This window comes from Mustelus asterias, chromosome 3 (genome assembly GCF_964213995.1).
Source record: "Mustelus asterias chromosome 3, sMusAst1.hap1.1, whole genome shotgun sequence".
Taxonomy (NCBI): domain Eukaryota; kingdom Metazoa; phylum Chordata; class Chondrichthyes; order Carcharhiniformes; family Triakidae; genus Mustelus; species Mustelus asterias.
Window position 1 is genome coordinate 140,655,860 of NC_135803.1, and position 27,050 is coordinate 140,682,909.

The window sequence follows — 27,050 nt, forward strand, 5'->3', positions numbered from 1 at the left end:
TTGTAATAGCTAATTTACTCTGCCAAGGAGATTGACTGTCAATAAATTCACACTTGTAAAATCACTAAAAGAATAACTAGGCTGGGACTTTCCAGGCTGGTACTTTCCAGGCTGCCATGGCGGATGCAGCAAGCCAGCCAAAATTCCATTGGCTTCAATGAGACTGTAAGATTCCATCAGGAGGAGGGACTGGAAACTCCTGGCCTTAGACTTAAAATGATTTTGACTTAACATTCTGTCGTGAGATTAGTTCACATATACCATGCAAGTACAAAATCCTTATCTCATTCAATGCATGTCGATGGTGAGGGAACCAGAAGTGATGTGGTGTTTTCACAAAGTTAGCATTGGAGCAGCACAACCCAGGCAGCAACTTTTGGATTTTCACCCGAAGCTGTTGTACTAGCTGCGCATAAATATTAGTGAGTGCCATTAGCTTCGCCGTTGTTTTGACAAGAAAATCCAGGCCTATGTTGCTTCAAAAATAATTTTGTAATAATGTTCTATTTCTAATTCTCATCCATATGAAATCAGATTAATTTACTTTGAAAGAAGAGATTTTTGACTATGTTCTGCCTAAAAGTTTCTTTTTAATCTTTTCAGATAATGGATGCTCATTAACATTGAGTAAAATGGGACCTTTTACAGTCTTTCTTCCTCTGGTCAAGAAACTAAAAAACAACCAGGTTAGTTACTTTGGATAGCAGATAGACAAATTGAAAATGCTTTCCCATTTTAAACACAAAAAGGTTTTCTTCGAAAAATCCTATTTGACATTCTTGGAATCGCAGCTACACAAGTCCAGGTCTTCCCTAGTCAGGTGCTTTGTAACCTCATGTCATTGTGCATTGTGGGATAACTCAGTTGGCTTTGGACCTTGTGAAAATATTCAGTATGTGTTGCAGGATCCTGCAAAGTTGTTACAAACAGGGGATTAGCAAGTTTGAGAACTCTGTAATGTTGAGAGACTGATCTGCATTGCACTAAGGCAGTCAGGCGTTGGAGCTCCAATTTATTACGCTGGCTGTATCCTCGCCTAACACTTAAGGCAGGGAGGAGGTAGATAAAAAGAGGAGGACTTTTATTAAAGAAGAATGTTATATTTCATATTTATGAATGTGTAATGTTATCGTTAGAAGCCTCTTTGTAACATCTCTCCATAAGAATAAACGCACAACTGTCAGATCTGAAATATACCCACTCAGGTGAGGTTCCCAAAAATTATTGATCAGGGCAAGCGCCCTCAATTTGTCACCATTGTTACACATTTGGGTGAGAAGGAATGAACTTTTTCAACCTGTTTGTTGGTAGCAACAAAATTTAATTTAAAAAAGAATCCCCTTTCGAGCATGAGTGCTTGCCGGCTTTTCCTTCTGTTCAACTTCCAGCACTTGTTCACAGAACACAGACAAACAGGCACTGAGGCAGTATTTAGCTGATCTTTAAACCATTCTTTGCATATTCTGTCTGAGAAGGTGAATCCACAATTCTGTCTAGGCATTATTCACAGAATCTCTTGAGATGAGGTGGCCATTATGTCCATTTGCCGGAGATGGTAATCAGTTTCTGGATGCTGTAAAGGTACCTTGTCTGGAGAATCACCCACCAGCAATTCAGCCAGTCACTGACTTTATGGGCGGGATTTTACAGCCTCGCTCAACCTGAGACCGGAAAATCCCACCTGAGGTCAATGGAGCCTCCCGTTGTCTGCCCCTCGCCCGCTTCGATCCCCGTAGCGGACGGGGCGGTAGAATTCCGGCGTACATCTCCAGCCATCTTGAGCTTGCTTGTTGATTTGAAAATAAAAATCCTCAGGTCTTTAAAAAGTTTAAAGTCCAATATTTCCATACACAATTCTGTGTTTTTTTACCTCCATCATCATGTAAAAAAAAATTATATGAACTAAGAATTTAAATGTGATATTAGCAGTGTCCACCTCACCTCGCAGCCATTTGGCCTTAATCACTTTCAGATTTGAGTCTTACTAACATTTTTGTAAGTGAGTGAATGTTGCAAGACCCTAGGACTAAACAGCTTTTTGCTTCTTTTGGATGGAAGTGTTGGACACTAATGCAAAGGACTGCCTGAAAGTTGATTCAGACAATGTAAACGGGCCCCACAGGACCCCAACTGATTTTGAATTGTTGATCACATTTCTCAGGAAGAAAACAAATGGTCAGTAGTTCAAAGTTCAAAAGCTCCCTATGATTCGGTATTGTATATGTGGAATAAGCTGAACAGCCAGATTTTCAATTGGAGCTACCTAAATAATTCATCTCCACATCCTTTTTATATTTTGCCTTTTCAAATACTTGTCTCTTCCATTTGCAATTTGTCTCAATAACTTTTATTCTAGATTACTGTACATGAAAAAAAATCATCGAACTTGCTCATTTATTCTTTATAGTGATTATTCAGAATTTCCTTCACTTGGTACTGCTTCACTAACCAGTGGAAACAATATTGTTCTGATTTCTATGGGGAAACCAAATAGAAAAGTCACCAGAATTACCAAGCTACTCCCAAATTAAGAATTACTAACAAGATTTCATTTTTTGTAACTTTAACACAAATCAGAATCAATACAAATTAAACACAAAATAACAGGCAAATGATAGTTCAAATAAAAAAGGTAATTTAGTTTTAAATAGTGAATAGAACAGGGATGTCTTACAAGATCACAAGCACCTACATCACTTCTACACAATAGTCACACTACATAGCTGCACAGTTACACAATGTACTGCTCTTTATTCACACAGGGTAAGTCTCAATTATCATCAGCAAGGCATGTTAACTTCAGTAATTGTATATGATGAAGGAATAAGTCTGAAGCTTGCATTTGACCTTAAGCAAGTTTATTCTCAGAGCAGCTTGGCAGAGTGTCAGCATTTTTCTGTTCCCGACCCCCACCACACCTCACTGCCCCCTCATTCCAGCTGCATCCATTTATAGTTGAGCTAATGATCATCACCTGTCTATTTTATTCGTGGGACATGGGCGTCGCTGGCTGACCAGCATTTTTTGCCGATCCCTATTTGCCCTTGGAAGGCAGTTGAGAGCTAGTCACATTGCTGTGGCTCTGGAGTCACATGTGGGCCAGACCAAGTAAGGATGGCAGATTTCCTTCCCTAAAGGGCATTAGTGAACTAGATATTTTTTTTCTGACAATGGTCATCAGTAGACTTTTAATTCCAGATATTTTTTATTGAATTCAGATTCCACCATCTGTCATGTTGGGATTCAAACTCAGATCCCCAGAACATTCGTTGAGTTTCTGTATTAATAGTCTCCCCAATGGAACAAGGCAACAGTGCAATTGGCCTAACAGTGTAATTGCCAAACGTTGCAAATGCTGATACAATGACAAGGCACACTTCTGTGGACCCTCTCTCCTTTGGGTCATGACAGTTCTAATGGTGTTTCAAGAGCTCCTTTTCAACCAACCAATAACACCCTGGTTCACTATTTGTCCACTTCTGGGAAATATCCAGCTCTTTATCATCTTTACGACATTCAGAAAGCTTTCCAGGCATTTTTAGCAAGCTCACCCAGCATGTCCAAGAGTTCCTGTCTCTTCCTGAGAGCAACTTGCTTCTTCTCACAAGAATTCTCGCTGTTCCTCTTTCTGTCTCTGTCTGCCTTCTCTTTGGGCGGGATTTTCCAGCTACACTCACCCCAAGACCGAAAAATCCCACCCGAGGTCAACAGACCGTTGCATGTTCCTGACCCGCCTGCTATGATGGGAAAATTCCGCCCTTTGCGTCAGCAGCTGTGTTTTAACTCACGAGCTCTTCAACTCTCCTTTGTGTCTGCCAGCCATATGGCTTTTCTTCTTAACTTCCTGTTGGTAGTGCTTCCAGGTTAAGGATTGCCAGGTCACATGGGTCAGTATTTCTTATTGCACAATAAAATTACAGTTGCTAGGGTGACCAGATGTCCTGGTTTTGCTTGGACAGTCAGATTTTATTAAATGTCCCAGTGTTTTGACAATTTCCTCAAAATTGTTCAAATATCCTGGATTTCAGTTATTCCCTTTTTGGACAAATGTTGAACTATGCCAATGGCAACAAGGCAGCAGCAACATATGAATGCAACTCGAATATAAAGCAAGAAGGTGCAGTAGAGCTGGAGACACACTCAAGGATGATTCACAGCAGAGCAGGCGTGCCTCTCCAGGAGCTCTGTCTGGGTCACTCTCCTGAATGTGGTGCTGACAATGTCTCTTCACAAACTTGAGCTAACTGATAGCGGAGGATGTGTGGCAGGTGGTACAACTCCCAGTAAAAGAACCCATTTGCAGGGGTTGGGAAGAAACAGCTCAGTGCTACAGTGGAGCAGGTCACAATCACCACAGACTCCCTATCCCCTTAATGTGAAACTCCATATTACCGGGAGCTGGTCAATGTGTTTTGAAAATGTGGTCACCCTAACAACTGATCCCTTTGCAATTGATGCAAACTCTTAAAAGTCCCTCTTCAACATTCTTAAAAACAATTACAGATTCCACAGACCTTTAAAACAAATTACAAATGTTCCTTACTGTGCTGCTTCGAGGTCAAAGGTCATCACACTGTCACTGTGACTGCTTTCAAATCCTAAAAGAATGTTGAAAACCCTTATTGGATCCTCCTTGTGATCCTGGAGAAGAAAAATGTTTTTCAAATCTTCTTTCATAACTATGACCTTTGGTAAATTTTTCATGTGCCCTCTCCGTGGTTCTAAAATTCCATTCCTTAATTAAATATCCAGTTCTCCATGCCAACCATGGTCCAACAAATGTCTTACAAAAGTCTTGAAAAAGACTTTCTTTCATCTCTATTCAATCCATAATGTTCAGAGTTTGATTTATACTGCTGAACAAAGAAACATTCATGATCACAGCAATTTTACATTACACCTTTTCTCCCATTTGAAATTTGGCATTCTTACATTTGTCCTGATGAGTGCAAGATGAAAAACTTTGGCAACATGTCTCTCTTCTCAGCAATATTCAAGCTCTGTATCACCAAATTCTATTTATTTTTATGCTCTTTGTGTACCCTCTCTTTCATTTTTAGAGTTCTATATATCTGTACTCTGTAATTCATTCTTATTTATCAGTATGGAGTACTCAGTAACAATGTGGAGATGCCGGCGTTGGACTGGGGTAAGCACAGTAAGAAGTCTCACAACACCAGGTTAAAGTCCAACAGGTTTATTTGGTAGCAAATACCATAAGCTTTCGGAGCACTGCTCCTTCGTCAGATGGAGTGGATATCTGTTCTCAAACAGTGCACAGACACAGAAATCAAGTTACAGATTTAATACTATTCTGTAACTTGATTTCTCTGTTTGTGCACTGTTTGAGAGCAGATATCCACTCCATCTGACGAAGGAGCAGTGCTCCGAAAGCTTATGGTATTTGCTACCAAATAAACCTGTTGGACTTTAACCTGGTGTTGTGAGACTTCTTATTGTACTCAGTAACTACAGTGAGAGATTGACAACCTCTGTGTGAATATAATATTGTACCATTTGCTATTTGATATCAAACATCTTGAACTTTTTAACCACCTAATTTGAAAGATGGCAACAACTTGTTCAGTTGTTTCAATCTAATTTCATGTTTACTTTCTAATGGTGTTGGCCCATTTACAGATTAATTAAATTTTGAACGTAGCTCTGAAAAGTGAAAACAAAATCAGTGCAAGTGAAATCAATTTTGAATCCTCTCTGCTTTAGATGGGAGTCACCTTTGGCATATTTGGGTTCTGAGAGCTCTCAAGTGGATCACATCACATCTAGGACTTTGCAAATAAACCAGAACTTGCTGCATTGTGGGCACATCGAGCTTTCCATTTGACACTCATTCCTATTAATTTGCATTCATTAATACTTAAGCACGTAAAAACTTGTCCTAGGGCAGAGGCATATATTTGTTTGTTCAAAAGGCACATTCCAAAGGATGGTGTTTCAAGGAGCGTTTATTCTGTTCAATATTAAATTATTTTCATGTGAATAGCCAGAAGCTCCATTTTAAACATTAGCATAGGAAAAATAGGAACATTCTTTTCCAATATCCCTTTGAGTCTAGCATTGTGCGTTAGGAAATTCCAGGCTCCTTGAGCTGGACAGTATTTGAAAATAAATTTACCTCATGACCAAAGTATTCAAATCCATGTTTATTACTACACTGCTAATTCAATTCAACCAAAACAGATATAACATACATTTCCTTTTCCAATTTCTTTGCGGGTCTCTCTTTATGAATTTTATTATTTTTAATTTACCTCAATCCAAAACGCTCTATTATATTCACTCAAACATTTTTTGTTAAAAAATATAACTGATAGCATTTTCTTGGTGTACACTCAATAAGAAAACTAGCCTATGAAGTCATCCTGATGCTAGTTTTGCATGATCCTCCCTGGATTATGAGAACAATATTGAAGAAATGAATCCTCTGACTGGCTGAACACTAGTTCCAAAATCAATTTTAGCCAACCAAGGCCCAAAAATGTAAAAAGACATATCACTGGCATTACCAGGTATCAAACTTGATATGGTTCTACTTTTGATAGCATTTTCATTTTCTAACTGTGTTGTATCCCACAAAGGTAATTGAAACAAGCAAGTTTTCATGCAAACAGCACATTATACCTGGTCTTCTGCTACTGGAGGACTTTGAAAATACCACAACCTTTGAAACATTGGCTGGTGATCCAATTGAAGTGAACAAGAAAGATAAGGTAGCATTTATGGTGCAATCTTTGATTTTGAATATTGTAAATTTGGCTTATCATAGGAATAGTTGCATATGTTTTAAAGAATGAAATATTTCACTGTTAGATTAGGACTGTATGATTAATTCACTTCAAATTAAAATCCCTGCTCAACATCTGCTAAATGAGGAGTCACTCAAAGCTATAATCACCCCTGGCAGTCTCTAGTAATTCATAGAATCATAGAAACTGTACAGTGCAGAAGGAGGCCATTCAACCCATCAAGCCTGCACTGACAATAATCCCACCCAGGCCCTATCCCCGTATCCCCACATATTTACCCTGTTAATCCCCCTGACACTAAGGGGCAATTTAGCATGGCCAATCACCTAACCCGCACATCTTTGGACTGTGGGAGGAAACTAAACTGGAGCACACGGAGGAAACCCACGCAGACATGGAAAGAATGTGCAAACTCCACACAGACAGTGACCTGAGACTGGAATTGAACCCGGGTCCCTGGTGCTGTGAGGCAGCAGTGCTAACCACTGTGCCACCCATGCCACCCTTATTTGTTCCCAGCTGCAGGCTACTCCTTCATGTTCCTCTAGTCCAATGCCCTTTCATTCTATAATACATTGACTCCCTCTGTATCTGAACAGTTGTACAGCTGAGTAACACAATAGCAAATTACTGTCTTCAGGTGTATCTCTAGACTGATGTTATGATTAGAAACTTCAAGGTATGCAACTGGAGGAACCAATTTGCTTACTAATGTTACTTCCTCACTTCTCTGTGTAAAGCACTTCCAGCTTCTATTTCAAAATAAAACATATCACATCATGAGGGGCAACAAAGCTGCATCAAATGGCATCATTCACACGATTGACCAGTTTTTATCCGGAAATGTTGAAAATCTAGGTGATCCGCAGGTAAGTCTCAAACTAAATCTATATTATTGTGCATTAAGCTAATTCATTTTAATTTATTTTTGCCCTTTTGTCCAATTTGTTATCCATTTTGCACAAATTTTTCCCTGGCTTCTAACCTATCCGCTATCCGCAAATCTACCAACCTTTGTGTCGTCCGCAAATTTACTAATCAATCCAGTTACATTTTCCTCCAAATCATTTATATATATTACAAACAGCAAAGGTCCCAGCACTGATCCCTGAGGAACACCACTTGTCACAACCCTCCATTCAGAAACGCATCCTTCCACTGCTACTTGTAGTGAACCACTGTTACTACATGTATATGCCTGGACACATCCATGCTGCACCTGGCCCGAGACTCCTTCCTTTCCATCCAGAGTGGGGTATAAAGGTGATGGTTCCTCCTCCTCGCCTCAGCCTAGATCAGGTCAGCTACAAGGGTGTGCTCCTGTTCTCTGTGAATAAAAGCCTATTAGTTTCCCTCACTCACTGGAGTCTTCGTGTCGTAATTGATAGTGCATCACTACCCTCTGTTTTTTTTTGACCGAGCCAGTTTTGTATCCACCTTGCCAGCTCACCTCTGATCCCATGCGACTTCATCTTCTGTACCAGTCTGCCATGAGGAACCTTGTCAAAGGCCTTACTGAAGTCCATGTAGACAACATCCACTGCCCTACCCTCATCAATCATCTTCGTCACTTCCTCGAAAAACTCGATCGAGTTTGTGAGACACGACCACCCCTTCACAAAACCATGTTGCCTCTCACTAATACATCCACTTGTTTCCAAGTGGGAATGAATCCTGTCTTGAAGAATCCTCTCCAATAATTTCCCTACCACTGATGTAAGGCTCACCGGCCTGTAATTACCTGGATTATTCTTGCTACCCTTCTTAAACAAAGGAACAACATTGGCTATTCTCCAATCCTCTGGGACCTCTCCTGTACCAGTGAGGATACAAAGATTTCTCTCAAAGCCCCAGCAATCTCCTCCCTTGCCTCTCTCAGTATTCTGGGGTATATCCCATCAGGCCCTGGGGACTTGTCTACCTTAATGTTTCTCAAAAACCTCAAACCTCCCCCTTTTTGATCTCAACATGACTCAAACTATCTACACATCCTTTCCCAGACTCATCATCCACCAAGTCCTTCCCTTTGGTGAATACTGATGCAAAGTACTCATTTAATACCTCACCCATTTCCTCAGGCTCCACGCATAGATTCCCTCTCTTGTCCTTAAGTGGGCCAACCCTCTCCCTGGCTACCCTCTTGCTCTTTATATATGTATAAAAAGCCTTGGGATTTTCCTTAATCCTGCTGGCCAATGCTTTTTCATGACCCCTTTTAGCCCTCCTTACTTCTTGCTTAAGTTTCTTTCTACTTTCCTTGTATTCCACACTTGTTTCGTGTGTTCCCAGCCTCCTAGCTTTGACAAATGCTTCCTTTTTCTCTTTGACTAGGCTCACAATATCTCTCGTTATCCAAGGTTCCCAAAACTTGCCATACTTATCCTTCACCCTTACAGGAATGTGCCAGTCCTGAATCCCTATCAACTTATACTTGAAAGCCTCCCACATGCCAGATGTTGATTTGCCCTCAAACATCTGCCCCCAATCTACATCCTTCAGTTCCTGCCTAATATTGTTGTAATTAGCCTTCCCCCAATTTAGCACCTTAACTTGAGGACTACACTTATCTTTATCCATCAGTACCTTAAACCTTACTGAATTGTGGTCACTGTTCCTAAACTGCTCCCCTACTGAAACATCGACCACCTGGCCGGGCTCATTCTCCAATACCAGGTCCAGTATGACCCCCCTTCCCTAGTTGGACTATTTACATACTGTTTCAAGAAGCCCTCTTGGATGCTCCTTACAAACTCTGCCCCATCCACGCCCCTAGCACTAAGTGAGGAGGGTGTCGAAATTAGGTAAACTTTTTGAGGTTTATTTAGTGTGATTTTACTTATGGTTCGAAGATTTTGCATCTAATTCAGTACACTTTCCAAAGTGCTTCCAGCAAAACAAGCACTGCACCAGGGTTGCAAAATCTATAATTTTTGAATAAGTTTACAAATTTCGTGCAGATGGTTTGAAACACCTTTCCCCCCAGGACTGGCTGCACTATATATTTCATTTTACAGGTGCAACTTAGTGGAATAGTTTTGCACCTAGTGCTGGTTATTATCTGGAGGCATATTAAAAAAAAATTCTCAAAATAATATAAATCACGGCTGTGTTCTGTATTTTTATATGTGTGCAAGCTATAATTATAATGCTTGTAAAATATAATTTTATGGTTTTTCTATCAAACCACAATAGCCACCAGTGCCTCTACTTTCTTAGAAGACTAAGGAAATTTGGCATGTCAGCTACGACTCTCACCAACTTTTACAGATGCACCATAGAAAGCATTCTTTCTGGTTATATCACAGCTTGATATGGCTCCTGCTCTGCCGCAAGAAACTACAAAAGGTCGTGAATGTAGCCTAATCCATCACGCAAACCAACCTCCCATCCATTGACTGTGTCTACCCTTTCCGCTGCCTCGGCAAAACAGCCAGCATAATTAAGGACCCCACGCACCTTGGACATTCTCTCTTCCACCACCTTCCATCCGGAAAAAGATACAAAAGTCTGAGGTCACGTACCAACTGACTCAAAAACAGCTTCTTCCCTACTGCCATTAGACTTTTGAATGGACCTACCTTGCATTAAGTTGATCTTTCTTTACATCCTAGCTATGACAGTAACACTACATTCTTCACTCTTTCATTTCTTTCTCTGTGAAGGGTATGCTTTGTCTGTATAGTGAGCAAGAAACAATACTTTTCATTGTATACTAATACATGTGACAGTAATAAATCAAATCAAAATCAAATCAAAATCACATTCGAGTACACTATTCACAAGACCAGCAAAAATACACAGAGCACCAGCAGGCCACCCACATTGAGACATTTTGTACAGGATTATCCAGAGGAATGAGGGTAGTATGAGCTGATTAGGACTAATAGTTCACCGCACTAAGCTACATGTCAACCTGTTTGAAGGAAGCAAATATCATTGACCATTCAATGCTGACTTAGCTGACAGTTATTTTATGTTATAGATTCAGTGAGAGCTGGCTGACATGATGTAATATCCACACCTTCCCCATGATGGCATTTCTTTACATCGTCTGCTTATTACCTGGGAGCAGAGCAACATCCTTTGCAGTGAAGATGCTTTCACTGGATAGTTGTCACATAGGCAGGGATTCTTACTACACAGTCCTTGAGAAGCTGTTAACCAAGATTCTTGCTCCAGTTAATTGATAGACATAATCTATCTTTAAATCAAATCACGTCTTTATTAGGAAAATGTAAAAAAACCTTTAAATACTTCTGACTGTTACAAGACTGACTCACTCACACTGTATCACAATTAAATGCCTCTATTTCCCTGTAAATCAACTATAATAAGTTTAAAAATGTAGATTTTAACTACTTATCTAATGTATCTATCGAAGTGTCTCCTGCCACTCATGGTGTCCAGGCACGGAGAGGGTTCCTTTTTCCCTTCTCTTCTGATTCTGTTCTTCAAAACCTCAATATTTATTTATTTGAGACTTGCTGAAACACATGCATTTCTACAGGTAGACATTGATCATAGACATATCATCCAAATTGGTTGATTGTAGGCTGCCTGACCTTAGGCAGTGTCCTAAGTTATCTTAGCATTTAAAATCAGCCTTCTGGCTCCATTTGTACCTGTTTCCTGTCTGTTTGATTGATTAGAATGACTGTATTTTCAGGAATCCTGCTCATGATCAATTTGTCATTGTCCAGTATCTTGCTGACTTTATCACCGATTGTAAAATCAAAGACATGAGTCGCAAGTAAACAGAACAGTGCATATACTCAGCCTGGAGTTAAAACCTTCTGTCCTGAAGATTGCCACATTTCCCATCAGGCCATGGTAATGTCCTTTTCTTTACTTGGCCATTTTGTATTGGACAATAGCTCACTGGCTACAAAGCATTCAACCACCGTCAATAGATAGATCATATTTTATTATTATTTACAATGCAGACATCACTGGTGAGACTGGTGTTTAGTTGTCCTTGAGGTGCGGTGGTGAACCTGACTCTCTTGTTTGAGATTAGTGAGGGGATGCCCAAGTTAAAAAATATCATGAATTACACTGCACAAGTGTACAAAATGCAAATTTGAGGAAAAACATTTCTATCGCATCACGATAAAAATATACCATGGCAAAAATGAAGTGGACATATGTTGTTGAATTCTATTTAGGTCTTTAAATTAATGTGTGATATTAATGTACTAATTCATTCCTATTAAAATCTAGTCTGCTGTTTTTATGGAGGCATTAATCCTGTTTTTGTCTAAGCTAGTGTGTTTAATACTTTTGCTTTCAAATGTTATATTCATTTTGCATTCAGAATATTGGGGGCAATTCTCCCAAAACTGCTGAATTGGCGGGAAAACTGTTTTAAATCCTGACTGTTTTTTCAGTTCAGCTTCTCACCTGAATGTCCGCACTCTGTGCACTGCAGAGTCCCAGTCATGAATCTCATTAAAAACCCAGGGGGGTGGGGCCTATTCACGCTGGAGTCTGACAGTTCTGGAACTCTGCGCATGCGCTGTGGTCCTGATCTGTCAGACTCCCCGTTTGCTGGCCAGCCCGGGCCCCCCATAGTGCTGCTCTTCCAGCCCCCCCCGCCATGGCCCGATTGCAGCCCCCACAGCAATTCCCAGGCCAGGCCTGACCCTCCCCATCCCGGAACGCCCCGATGCACAGCCCACCCATCCCCCCAGCTGACCCCCCCACCCCGGGGTCAAACCCCCCCGGAGGCAGGCCCCCTGGCAGACCACCCCAGTCATTGCCCTCCCTCCATCCCAGACCGATCCTGCCTGCAGAGTGGCAGCAGGGCCCCGCCCCCGTGGCACTGCCCGATGCCTGGTGGGCAGTGCCAAGGTGCCCCCTGGGCATGGGCACTTTGCCCCTTGGGCAGTGCCAGGGGGCACAGGCTGGCACTGCCAGGATGCCCGTGCCCAAGGGGCACCACCCCCCACTGCCCAACCCCCTAGGGGGTCCCAATTGCCCCCCTTCACTCTGGCGGGGTCTCCCGCTAGTTCCCCGAACGTGGGGAGCTAGTCTGAACTCCACCGGAATGAAGTGCTCCTGGTGGGATGGGAGATTCAATTGGGACCCGAAAGTTCCCAATAATGAACCGATAAACATATTTAAAATACATTTTTAAAAGATTGAAATTACTTAGCCTTCCCGCCGGTTTCCAGCGTGGTCTGACCGGTGACTGTTCGTCGGCTCTGGGAGATGCGCATGCGTTCCCGGCGCATGCGCAAATCCCGGTTCAAGGCCGGCAACCTGCATCTCCCACCTCAACCTGCCAGAAAAGTTGCGGGTCGCGATGGGATAATCGAGACCATTATTTCCATCCTTGTTTTGCCAGAGAAGGAATTCAATTCCTGTTTGTTCCAGGGGCTCAATTTTCTGCACATTGAAAAAAAAACCTACCCTTTAGTAGTCACTGGAGATTTATCGTTGAACTTCTCTCAATTTGATGTGTATTTACAAAGCAAGTCATTCCCTCACATTCTTTTCTGAGCTTCATGTTTTCTCATGCCATCATATTTTTTGTTACACACACAGATTGGTAAAAAATATAGCTGAACCTTACAGTTTTGTTTTCCATTAAACAGAAAACTATTGCTGATATTCTTGCTACTGGACAGCTGTTTAGTAGGTTCGAAACCATTCTTGAGGTTAGTAAATTAAAAATACTTGACCCCTTTGAAATTTAAAACCTAACTGTATTTAATCTTTCGGGCTTCTGTTCAATGAACTCATTGGGAATACAAGTTACTTTAGTGTTGACGTGCTTGTGAGGTTGTTAGCTTTACTGCAGGTTCATGTTTCATTCAATTGTAGAACCATTTCAAGATGTAGTTTTAAGGACATGAATCATGACTTTGTAGTTGAGCATCACATCTTTGCTTCAACCTAGAAAAAGCCCAGCAGAGTCTCGCAAGTGAAAAATCTCTTGGTTGACTTGTCGCACTCAAATTTGCTGGCAGCTTCCGGGGGCATCGCTGTTCCTGTTCACAGTGGTGCTGTTGCTTCCAAAGGTGTGGCAGAAACCCACCACTTTGCTTCGGATGGTGACGCATTGATACTGTACTTGCCTGTGTGTAGACTTTGTGTCACCATTTCAGTAATATGCCTAAAAGCTTGGTGCCCAACACAGAAATCCTAATGAGTTTTCTGCATGTGTATTGAATCCAGAGAAAGTTGCAGTCAAACAGGAAGCAGATCATGTGTTTTAAATTTGGATGTTGGCTGAATTGATTTTTATCACCCTGACCCGTTTTCCAACCTCCGCAACTCCTCCTATAAGAAAAACATTTTCTTATAAAAAAATGAACCTTGGCTGCGAAGTGACAAAATCCATAAAATCTGGCACTTCTAAAACAGCCTTTCCAGCAGCCAGTGAATGTAAAATAAGCTTTGTGGTGGTTCAAGCAGTGACTCGGTTGAATTCTGGCAAATGTACATTTTCCAAAGCTCCATAATCTTAGCTGAAATGTCACCTTTGTATCAATGGTGGGCCCATTCCTTGTTTATTTTCTGTCTGAGTTTATTTTCTAAATTACAATGGAAGGAGTAATTCTGTGGAATAGGTTGGTTGATGGGAGTTGACTGAGCAGATGGCAAAGCACCAATATTCACTTAAAATTGAGCAGTTGTCATTACGACATTGCTAACTCAATAAAATCAACGTTCATGGTGAATAACAATGGACAACTCTGATACAGAAGTTGCACGCTAAAGATTGTCCAAGAGCATTTTACCTAATTTTGCAGGGGATTCCGTGTGTTGGCTGTAGTCTTAATCAAGGCAACTTCCTGCTACATAAATTTTTAAAAATGCTCGTAAAAGTGTGTCCTTTGTGTATATAAATTGCTTTCAGATAAAGTTTCTGGGAGGAATTTTTCCTTTTTCTTCCAGTGTGGCAGTGGGTGGGAAAAGCAGTCTTGAAGCTGCCAGCCCCAATGACAGCTTTCTCCATTGTATTCCTCAGGATTAGTTGAAAGAAATTGAAGGGGCGGGTCCCACAACAAGACTGCCCCACAAGCTTTTAAAGAATGGGGCGCCATTTTTAAAGGCCGTCCCAGTGCACAAAAGTAAAAATAGAATGCCCCACAGCCCCCCCCCCCCCCCCCCCCATGTAGCACCCTCTCCACACTGCCCCCGACATAACAGAGGGCATTGCCAGGGGCGCTTGCCCTCTCCTCCTGAGCGATGCACTCACTTGAGTTCCTCCAGAACTGTCCGCCAGGTGCACACTGTGGGAGATCAGTCGTTATTCATGTTGGCATGCCCTCATGTTGATTTGAATGGATAACCTGAAAGGGAGACGGCGGGGTGGGGGGGGCGGGGGGGTGGTGGGGGGGGTGGTTTGGAGGGGGAGTTGGGGTGGTGGGATTATCGAACACATAGGCCTGATAATTACATTCCCATTTATTATAATGAGGTTCCCAATGTTGAACGTTGGGCTTTTTTGTTACTTCACATTGATGGCGACAAGGCTTCATGCTGGCGTAAAACACAATTTGGGTCTCTCAAGATTTCCCATTCCTGTCACTAGACCCTCCCGAGAACAATGGGAGTGGCAAATCCGGGCCACTGTATTTGATCTTTACTCAGAACTTTGCTCAATTATAATGCAATATGACATACACTTGGAATTTTTATAGATCTGTAAGGTATGATAAGTAATTGTTTAATTTTGTGACAGAATTGTGACCTCCCTTTAATACTGGATGACTCTGGGCCTTACACAGTCTTTGTGCCAAGTAACAATGCAGTGGACAAACTGAGAGATGGAACATTATTCTATATGTTTGGTGAGGTAGGTGCACAAACAAAAATAAGTAAGAATTATACGCGTTAAATATCCAGATTTTTGATGTAGAATAACGTTCTGCTTTTCCAGGAACTTTACCGGCTCGTCCCTGCCCATTGATGGATCACACCCAATTTCCCGGCTCTTGCGATCCGGCAAGAGCTGGATTTCCGGCAAGATCAGCCTCTCACTGGAATTGGGCGAGAGGCTGAATAAACGACTTAAATATATTATAATGCTCCTTTAAATGGCGTTAGCGAGCCGGACGCTCAGTCGTCTGGGCTCACTAGCCTTTATGGCCTCGACGGGAAGTGTTCTCTCCGGTGAGGAAAACACCTACTCCACATGAACAGGGAACAGTGGTGATGCCCTCACCGGTAGAACCAGAGGCCACTGAGGCCCCCCAGGAGGCCAAGGGCAAGGGGGGGGTGCCCCTTTGGGCAGTGCCAGCCTGGCACCTCGGTAATGCCCACCGGGCACCTTGACAATGCCTGATGGGCAGTGACCCTTACAGCATGTTACCATTGGTCACTACAACAGAGCCAATGTTATCATTTGTTACATTCTAACAACTGCTTCTCTCTGCAACTTTTATTGTAGGATAATTTTGTTCTCCATTTTATAAACTGCTTTCTCTTGCTCTTTTGGTCTCATTGAGCTGTACACCAAATGCTGACTAAAGGAACAGGCACTCTGTTCTCAAGGCTCTCCCATTCTTCATTTTAGTCCACAAGTATAAGATCATTTATGCACCAACATGCCATCAGTCCGGAGAGCCTAACAGAAATCAGAAACTCACTCTACGTGGAATCATGGCAAACTCAAGAATTGTCACGCCCCAACTTTACAATGTTATATCCCAATGAACTTTGCCACTGCTGCACTATGTCAGCCTGCAATATAACATGTAGGCCTGGATTTTCATGCCTCCATCTGTACAGAACTGTGCTGAGGATTTAAAAATAGTGGACAGGATTTTTCAGAGGACGGGCTAAGGTGCGGGTACCGAGCCCACACTTAGCAATCCCGCCTTTGCCAACTCCATTGCAAGGGTGGGCATTTCAGACACCACTCCTATTTTCATGGCGTTGGGCTCGTTTTGGTAGGAGATGTGGTTTGTGGCATGTCAGAAGAGTCATAAACATCAGGGCGACCCCTGTCCCTATTGGGGAACCAAGAAAAACAGCCACATGCTTTTGGAATTCTTTCGTTGGCAGGCTTTGAAATACAAACAAAATGTATTTCCAGTTTCAATAATTAGATACTGTATTGATTATAGGTCCACAAAGGTAAGTGGACCATTACCTTGATCACCATTGCGTGTGTTGACATGAATCACAGTACTTTTCCCAATGGAGAAAGTGCCAAAAAAATTCAAAACTGTAGCTGGGAAACCGCTTTAGTTATGTTTTGGACTGAGATTTAAATGTTCAGTGATCTTTAACTTTGAAAGAAATGGCCCTGCTGCTGAACATTTAAAAAATCTAAGCAGCTGATACACTCCATTGACTGACATGCAATCTACTTCGAAATGGAAATGAAATTTAGTTGCAGTTTTTAAAAAATGGATCATCTGATGTTTCAATTTCAATGGATTCCATTGTTGACATTTCCCAGGATTTGTTTTGCTGTTACGAATGCTTAATTGAGTTTCAAAAGGTCCAGAACCCTCTGAGTGAAGAAATTTCTCCTCATTTTGGTAGTGAGTGGATAGTGGGTAGGGGTAGGGGTATTGTGTTCACATTTTAATTACAGCTTTAAGAGCTCATTAAAAAGCTATCTATCTTCTGTGTTATAAGCGCATGTGCTTGTTTAGTTGTTGACCACTTAAGTAAATTACAATTTCTGAATGGGTTTTTGGATGAGAGATTTTTCAATATGAATTGTCTTTGAATATTACAGCTCCAATAGATTATTAAGAGTTTTTTTAATGCCCATTTCAATGATTTCCTGAGGTTAGCCATAGAGGATACTGGAAGAGTGACTATGGAAGAACGGTGGGATTGAATGGAGGGGGCATGAGGAAATGGGGATTATGGGGATCATGGAAGGGACATGGGGAGTGTGATGACATGGAAGTGGTATGAGGTATTAGGCAATGGAGGTAGCATGGGGGCACACAGTTTGCATGTGGGTAAGGGAGCATGGAGGGATCATGTGGGTTTGAGTGCTTAACATTCATAATCAAAACTTGGACCAGGCAGCAAGCCTGACTCCATCCCTCCCCGTCTACTTGGAATGAAATTATGGCAGTGGGGACCCTTCTATACATAGAAACTAGGAGCGGGAGTAGGCCATTCGGCCCATTGAGCCTGCTCTGCCATTCAGTATAATCATGGCAGATCCTCCATCTTAACACCATACTCCCTATATCCCTTAACACCTATTTATCTAGAAATTTATCTATTTCCTTCTTAAATATATTCAGTGACTTAGCCTCCACCGCCTTCTGTGGTGGAGAAATCCATATGTTCACCAAGCTTTGAGTGAAGAAATTTCTCCTCATTCAGTCCTAAAGGGCCTACCAAGTATCCTGAGACTGCGACCCCTTGTTCTAGGACCCTCAACCAGAATAAACAACACCTCTGCATCCAGTCTGTTCAGCTCTGTCAGAATTTTATAATTTCAATTAGATCTTCTCTCATTCATCTAAATTCCAGTGATTACAGGTCCAATCGACCCAATCTTTCCTCATATGGCAATCCTGCCATCCCAGGAATCTGTCTGGTGAACCTTTGCCACACTCCCTCTATGGCAAGCATTTCTTTTCATAGTTAAGGAGACCAATACTGCACACAAATCAACAGTTTTGGTCTCACCAAGGCCCTGTACAGCTGCAGTAAGACATCCTTGCTCCTGTACTCAAGCTCTCTTGCAATGAAGGCCAATAAACCATTTGCCTTCCTAAATACTTGCTATACCTGCATGCTTGCTTTCAGTGACTGATGTACTAGGACACCCAGGTCCTGTACAGCAACATTTCCCAATCTATCATCATTTAAATAATACTCTGCCATTCTGTATCTCCATCTGAAGTGGATAGCATTGCATTTATTCACGTTATACTGCATCTGCCATGTATTTGCCTTCTCACTCAACTTTTTAGTGAGTATTAACTTGTGTGTTGTGAATCTTAACATCCTCTTCGCCACTCACATTTTCACCAAGCTTTGTGTCATCAGCAACTTTGGAAATATTACTTTTGGTTCCTTCAAGGTGAATAGCTGGGGCCCAAGCACTGATCCCTGTGGGATCCCACCAGTCACTACCTATCATTTCGAAAAATACTCATTTATTCCTACTCATTGTTTCCTGTTTGCAAACCAATTTTCAGTCCATGCCAATATATTAACCCAAACCCATGCACTTTACTTTTGTACGCTAAGCTCTTATGTGGGACTTTATCAATAGCTTTCTGAAAATCCAAATACACCACATCCACTCTTTCACCCTTCTCTATTCTACTGTTATGACTTCAAAAAAACTCCAGTAGGTTTGTCAAACATTATTTATCTTTCATAAATCCACATTGACTTTTCAAATGTTGATATTTTCTACGTGTCCTGTTATTGCATCCTTCATAATAGACTCTTCTTTTCTGATGTTAGGCTAACCAGTCTGTAATCCCCTGCTTCCCCTCCCTCATTTTTAAATTGTGGGGTTACAATTGCCACCTTCAAATCTGCCTCCCAAATCCAGAATCTACAGAATTTAGAATATTAGGCCTTGGGGATTCATTGGTTTTCAGTCATTTCTCCAACACAATTTTTCTGGTGATACTAATTTCCTTCAATTCCTCCTTTTCATGAGACTCTTGGTTCCCTAGCATTTCTGGGAAGTTTTTCTCCATGAAAACTAAAGTAGTTGTTTAATTGCTCTGCCATTTCTTTGTTCTCTATTATAAATTCTCTTGTTTCAGACTGCAAGGGACCTACATTTGTCTTCATTGATCTTATTCTTTTTACATACTTATAGAGGTGTTTGTAATCTGTTTTTATGTTGCTTACAAGTTTACTCTCAGACTCTATTTTTCCCCTCTTAACCAATCTCTAGGTCCCCCTTTGCTGAATTCTGAACAGCTCCCAATTCTCAGGCTTGCTACTTTTTCTAGCAACTTTATATGACTTCTCTTTGAATCTAATACCATCCTTAATTTCTTTCTTAAGCTATGGTTGGGCCACATTTCTTGTGTTTTTGCACTAGAAAGGTGTGTATAACTGTTGCCATACACACATTCATTCCTTAAATATTAGCCATTACCTATCCACCATCATGCCTTTTAATGAAGTTCCCCAATCTATCTTAGCCAATTTGCACCTCATATCTTTGTAGTTTTCTTTGTTTAGACATAAGATCCTAACTTCAGCCTGGAATTGTTCACTTTCTATTGTAATGAAGAATTCTACCATGTTATGGTCACTATTCCATAAAGGACACAACAAGATTATGAATTAACCCCTTCTCATTGCATAATATCATGTTCCCTAATTGGTTTTTCAACATACTGGTCTAAAAAAACATTTTATACACACTCCAGGAATTTATCCCGCACAGTATTGTTTGTCATTTCGTTTTGCCCAATCCATATGTGGATTAAAGTCACCCATGATTACTGTAGCACTCTTGTTACATGCATCTCCATATCTTATTTAATGCCATCCCCTATCTTACTACTATTATTTGAAGATTTATAGATAATTCCCACTAATGTTTTCCGCTCTTGTCATTTCTTAGCTCCACCCAGATTGACCTCAACATCTAGATCTTCTGAGACAATTTCCTCTCTCACTATTGCACTGATTTCATCCTTAGCTAACAAGACCACTCGAGCTACTTTCCCTTTCTGCCTTTCCTTCCGAACTCTCTAAAACCTTGGATATTCAGTTCCGAGCCTTGGTCACCTTGCAGCCATGTCTCTGTAATCGCAATAATATTATACCCATGTGTATCAATTTGCACTGTTAATTCATCTCCCTGATTGTGAATGCTCTGTGCATTCAGATACTGTTCCTTTCGACTGTTCTTTTAACATTTTTACACATAGTCTTTTTGTACTATGGCCCTATGTGTTGCTAGTCCTTGTTTCCTCTGCCTTCCACCTTTTCTATCTACTTTTCTGTCTTTCATTTCTATCTCTGATTCCCTCTCTTCTGTCTCCCTGCTCAGGTCCCCATTCCCCTGCCACTTTAGTTTAAACCCTCCCCAACAGCACTAGTAAATACCCCTGTAAGGATATTGGCCTCGGTCCTGCTGGGGTGCAACCCCTCCAACTTGTACGGGTCCCATCTTCTCCAGAATCGACCCCAATGCCTCAGGAATCCAAATCTCTCCTTCCTACACCAACTCTCCAGTGAAGCATTCATCTGGTCTAAAGAAGGAGAAGGGTCTTCTGGGCCATATGTTTCTTCACTCAGCCTTCCTGCCTCCTCCACAAAGATTTGTCCCTGAATGACTATATTTCACTTTGATAGGACAGAGAAGCCATCACAAGCTTAGCCATCATTTGAACCATTGGCCCAAAAAGGGGAATAATGATGAGCAATAATAGTTAGTTAGTGGAGGAACCTTTGATTTAGTGGTAACCCTACCACCCCTCTGTGGGAAAATAGCCTGTGGGTAGCATGGAGCTGGGAAATCAGTCTACTGGCTGACAGCACTAACTTTATTGCCCATTCAACTCTGTTCCTTGTCCCAGCCTGAGCTCAAAACTATCCTCAGAACTCCATCTCTAAAACCTTGTGTGGAAGTTTCCAGCCGCGCTCACCACAAAATCGGAAAATCTCGCCCGAGGTCAACAGACTTTTGCGTAGTCCGCACCCCCACTTGCTACGATTCCCATGGCAGGCAGGACGGACGGGAAAATTCCAGTCCTTGGCTGAGATCCTCCCAGCCACGTTTTTCCCGCCAGTGGGAGGTGCCGTGTTGTTTGCTAGCGGCAGGATTCTCTGGTCCCTCCGCTGTCAATGGGAATTTCCATTGACATCACCACACGCCGGCGGGAAGTCCACGGGCAGGGATGCACTGCTGGCAGGACCAGAGAATCCCGCCGGCATGAACGGTCAGAGAATTCCGGCCCTTATTTAGGAAAATTGCCATGTTTAGTGAGTGTGGTTTCTCTTCCCCTCTTCCCTACATGTTGTATAAAAACCCTCCAGCTCTATGGGACTTAATGATTCTATTGTTTGATGTATAGCTGGCTATGACCTTAGAAGAAACCGTTATGTTCTGACTTGTTAGATTATGAATCAGCCTCTGAATCCATCGACTCTTTTGCACCATTCTCCGAGAGAAGGCTGATACACAACATTCCTCTCTTTTCTAGCTTGCCATTTGCAAGCATTTTACACAGCAAACTGTCTTATTATTAAGAACACAGGTGGGAGTCCCTGCACTGAGAGACTGAGAGACTGCAGGCAGCAAGTTCCAAAGTTTTAAAAAGAAGTCCTCAACCTGTTTAGAAGATAAGTTAAAAAGTTTTAAGGATGGCCGCTTGGACTTCAAGGGTGCTGAATCTTGCTGTGAAATTGACAAAAACAGCACATCAAAGGAAGAAAAGCATGGACTCTCCAAATGGCCAGAGAAAAGGAAACCTGCAGAGATTGTTTAGAGAGCTTTCAGAGGTAAAAATGTGAAGTTTTAAAAGGTTCAAATGAGGACCTGCCAGGTTTGTGCCAAAACTTCAAAAGCACATAGAGAGAACCGGCAGCTGCTAACAGTTTTTTAAAAAGTTGACAGTCTTAAAGAGGTAATGCATTTAAAGTGGCTATACATCCAATGTAGCAATACATTTAAAGCAGCAACCACAAGAAGAAACAGAGGGTAATGGACTGGAAAATTGGAATAGACCCCAGATAGAGAGCAACATTCTCAAAAGGTCCATAAGTAATGAAGGCCTCAAAGAAAAGGCAATACAGGACCTCAGAAGGGGAAATAAGACCGCAGGGAAAAGGAAATGCCAGACCTTAGAGGAGGCAATAATACCTCAGGGAAGAGGCAACAAAAGCTCCCAGAAAGAGGGCAGTGAAAGACTTCAGGAGGGCAATGAAAAATCCTAAAAGGAGGGCAACAATGAAAGATCCCAGAAGGAGGGCAACAAAAGACACTAAATGACCAAATGAAGGACAACAAGAGAATTGAGAATGGAAACCAGTCAACACTTCGTCGAAGACAGACCTAACCAACAGTGAAGCCAAAAGGGTTTGGCTGAAGTTAAGACAAATAGAAATGAAAGTTCCATTTGTGAAATGTATTTGTCCAGTAAGAACATGGTGGATTCACCAAGGAAGAAATGCAGAAATTAAAGACCTCAAAAGAAACTAGGAACTATTGAACATGAAAGAGGAATCAACAAAAAGAATTAAAGCTCCAGAGAGACATTAAAATGACAAGATGAAATGACTGCCAACAAACTTGGAAAAGAAAAGTTGCAAAAATTTACAAACTCAAGTTAAGAAGGAAAATTTAATGAGACAATGGAGAATAATCTGAACTCCATGAAAAAGCAAGAACAAAATACGAACAAATCCAGCGAAGAATCGAATCAGGAGAATAAGAGTTTGAAGAAGGAAGTTTGACAATGAGACATTAACTGGAGGTTAAAAAAAACATTGAAATTGACAGCAGAATCAGCAATTCAGACAGAGAAAGAAACAGAGTTAACAGGCACAATTCTCCGACCTCTTCAGCTGGCTGGCGGGGATCCCGATGCCCCAGTAAATGGGGCGCAGGCCAAAATTTGGAATTCCTGATGGGCCTGAGGGCTCTCAGGATTCACCTGACCAACTCATGTGTATCATGTTTAGTTAGAATTTGGGCATGAGTAACTTAGTTTTGAAGATTGTATAAAAGAGTAAAAGGGGGAGGGATGTGGTGATTGTGGTGATTGTCCCTTTAAGGGCAACACAGCAGAAGAGGGTCACCCTGCGTTGTATCAATTCACTTAACTATTTTCCCAATTCATTTTGTGTGGGACCATTCATAGGATAAGTAATGGGACATCACTCTTGTGTGTCTTGGGCAGCCTGTACATACGTGGATGGAGTGAACCATGCGAATTAATTCTGTAGCATACGCCACAAGGCAGCTTGTTACTCATATGAAAGTCCAACAAACATTTTTGCAACTTGCTTTTGAACAGGTAATGTTTGCTGGAGGGTCCAATGATACAAGTTGTATCAATGATACGGTGTTGGCTGGGTTGTAGATTTACAGGAAGTTGATTTCTGTCGATTGAAAATAGTGGAAAATGGGGAAAGCAGAGACCAGCAATAATTGTTACAAGTGAAAATAGGATCTAAAAGATCCTATGCTAATTTGCAGAATAAGAAAAGCAATGAACTAATTTGTGGAATTACCAGTTAGCTGTTGAACTTCTATCTGGTTCATGCTTCTATGTAAACTCCACATTTTTGTTTTCTTTAAAATAAGGGTCGGCCAAAACTTCAAGAGCTTGTGAAACATCATATCTTTGCATCTGGCAGTGTAAGTAGCTTTCTTCTTTAAAATGTTCATGGAAATGTCAAAGGAAAAAGATCAAGTATTAGAATATTGAGCCCTGGATTCAAGGGTTACATGTTTCAACATCGGTCGAATTTGACCTTTGAGTTTTCCACTCCCACAGGGTGAGCTTGCCAGCACCTTGCTGAGATATCAAAATTGAACACTTCACAGTGACATATAGCTGCATCTTGGAAGGCAGGGCTGTTATTGACCTGCAAATACATACTTGGTTAGCCAATTGACACTCATGATGACTGTCAAGCGATCTACAGATTAGACTTGGCGGCAGTCCGACATGAATATGGGAAAGACTAAGAAGATCAATTACCGCTGAAACTGTTTAGAAAAACAGACTATTGCTCACAGTATTTTGATTGCTGCACAATGTACTGAATCCACAAAGCTTTTCCATAACCTATTGCTTATTTTTCTAGTTGCCAGCAGACAGATTATCAACTTTGCCGCGAATCTTGACAAAGGCTAACCAGATAATATCCATCAATGTTACTATTAATGTAAGTACAACATCTGAGCAGACAGAGACAAGGAAGAAATGCATTCATATGGTCGTAAAGAAAAGACCACAGATTACAGGAAACATGTTTTTGATTTTCAAATGGTGCTCCATACAATAGTTATAAATCTCACTTGACTTTACTTCTTTAAAAGCAGTAAGAATATTTCTTTCTTTAAGCATTCTTCAAAACTGATTTATGTGAATCACTTTGTGATATTTCATAAAGTCATGAGGCAATTCCATAAAGTTGTAAGGCACTTTGTGGATGTAAGCCTTCCATTCTGAGCTATTTTCACCACCCTGAATGCATTAGGCTATCTTTAACGCAAATCGCTACAGTATTTTGGCTTGTGGAATTAGCACAATTTGCTAACTAAAGATGTTCAAATGATCTAGGCACTTTTTATCTGAAGCTTCTATCTTTTATTTAAAAAAGTCTATTTCACATAATATTGCCTCCTAGTTTTCACAAGTTTAATTTTGCCATTGAGAAATTATTTGCTGAAATAAACAAATGTGCAATTCTATTCTATTATGTCCAGTTTTGAAGATACAATTACAAAATGCCAGAAATTTAAGCTTTTTTTTAAAGAAGTCCAATCGACCCAGGGCGTTGCGCTTTGGCAGTGTAAAAGGGCTAATAGCGAAGATGTGACTCACCCATTGAAGTCATGGAAATAAAAAAAGGGTAGGATTGCCACACCCCCGCGTGTTTTGCGGCAGCGACCTGCCATTGGCCGGTGGCGGGATCTTTTGGCCCCGCCACTGTCAACGGGGTTTCCTGTTACTCGCACCCTCCGCCGCCAGGGAACCCATGGCCGAGGATCGCCATCGGCAAGACTGGAAGATCCAGCCAGTGGGAACGGCTGGAAAATCACGCCAAAGTTCATTAAAAGAGTTATAGGGAAGGAATTCTAGACCTTCGGGGCTTGGCAGTTGAGGCATAGCCGCCAATGTTTGTTTGCTTAGAATTAGAGATGGTCAAGAGATCAGAATTGGAGGAGTGGAGATATCTGGGAGAGCAGTAGGATTGGAGGAGGTTACACACATAGGGAGTGACAAGGTCACGGAGGGATTTGAAAAAAGAGTGATGTGAATGTTAAAAAGGAAGCATTGTTTAACTGGGAGCCAATGTAGGTCAGGGTTGATAGGTGAACAGGACTTGATGTGCATTGAAAAATCAGCAACAGAGATTTGTATGGCCTCAAGCTTAAGAGGGTAGAAGACAGGAGGAGAGCCAGGCCTGCATTAGAAGAGTAAATTTAGAAGTTATAAAGGCATGGATCCGGAATTAGCAGGTAAATGGAAACAGAGGCAGAATTAGGTGATATTACAGAAGGGGTCTGAGCGAGGCAAGGATATGTGGTCGGAAGCTTATCTGAGTTTTATACCTCAGGTGAGCCTCAAACTGTTGTCAGGGGAGAGGTGGAGTTGATTAACAGAATTTTTAGAATGTGACCCAAAGTTAATGGCTTCATTATTTCAAATCTTTAATTGGAAGAAATCGCTGTTCATCTAGTGCTGAATATTGGACAAGCAATTTAGAGTTGTTGAGAGTTGTGATGGTGAAGTAGGGCTGGCTGTCTTCAGCATACATGTGGAAAATGATACTGTGTTTGAATAATTTCGCTGAGGTACTGCATACAAATGAGAAATACAAGGTGCCAAGGATAGATAGATCCTTGCATGGCCAACATAGGTAACAGTGCGGGAATGGGAAAATAAACTATTGCAGGCGATTCTTTAACTATGAGTGGATAGCTGAATTTTATTAGTCCAATATTTTATAGATCATTGGAGCAATGTCAAATATTAATTCTGGAGCATAAAAAGTAGTGAGTATTTCAAATGTTTTTAAAATTCGGAAAAGAAAAATGTGAGGCAATTGGGGCGCAATAAGACTTTTAGTTGGAAAATTCTGGCTGGAAAAATGCTACGACGTAATGAGTTGGGCAAAAATCGAGAAATTATCACAAAGTAATGTAATCCAGATTCGAGCATGAATCTGACTGAATAAAATCCTCTTCTGTCTTTTCACAGGGGCAGATTGTGTTAGGTGACAAAGGAGTTCCTTTATATAAAAGAGATATTGTTGCCTCAAACGGCATCATTCACACTTTGGATGGCATCCTCATTCCTCCTTCAATACTCCCCATCTTGCCAAAAAGATGTGATGAAATTCACTATCGCATAATAACGGTAAAACCAAGTAACCTTACAATGGTAATAGTAGCTCGACTATTTTGTACAGTTGGCAATCATTCATTTTGCTTGAAGTGTTTATTAATGCAATTAGTTTAGTTGCATTTATTTTTTAATGGGAATATTAAGCAAAGTAGCAAGGGTTATTAAAATGATGTAACATGTATTAATACATGCAGTACAATGAATACCTTTATCTGATGACACAGTTCATTATACAGACTGTTCCCATGGGATTGAAGTGCATTTTGATTTCAATCCATTA

General features: G+C 41.2%; 1 protein-coding gene across 1 annotated transcript in view; it reads left to right on the forward strand.

Moving 5' to 3' along the window:
* Positions 1–27,050, forward strand: part of LOC144491876 (stabilin-1-like) — a 213,167-nt gene that overhangs the window by 53,103 nt on the left and 133,014 nt on the right. Inside the window, exons 11-18 of the mRNA XM_078210166.1 lie at positions 604–686; positions 6,600–6,731; positions 7,508–7,636; positions 13,364–13,426; positions 15,460–15,573; positions 23,995–24,048; positions 24,501–24,581; positions 26,624–26,782. Coding sequence (XP_078066292.1) covers positions 604–686; positions 6,600–6,731; positions 7,508–7,636; positions 13,364–13,426; positions 15,460–15,573; positions 23,995–24,048; positions 24,501–24,581; positions 26,624–26,782 — 815 coding nt within the window. The remainder of the gene's footprint in view (positions 1–603; positions 687–6,599; positions 6,732–7,507; positions 7,637–13,363; positions 13,427–15,459; positions 15,574–23,994; positions 24,049–24,500; positions 24,582–26,623; positions 26,783–27,050) is intronic.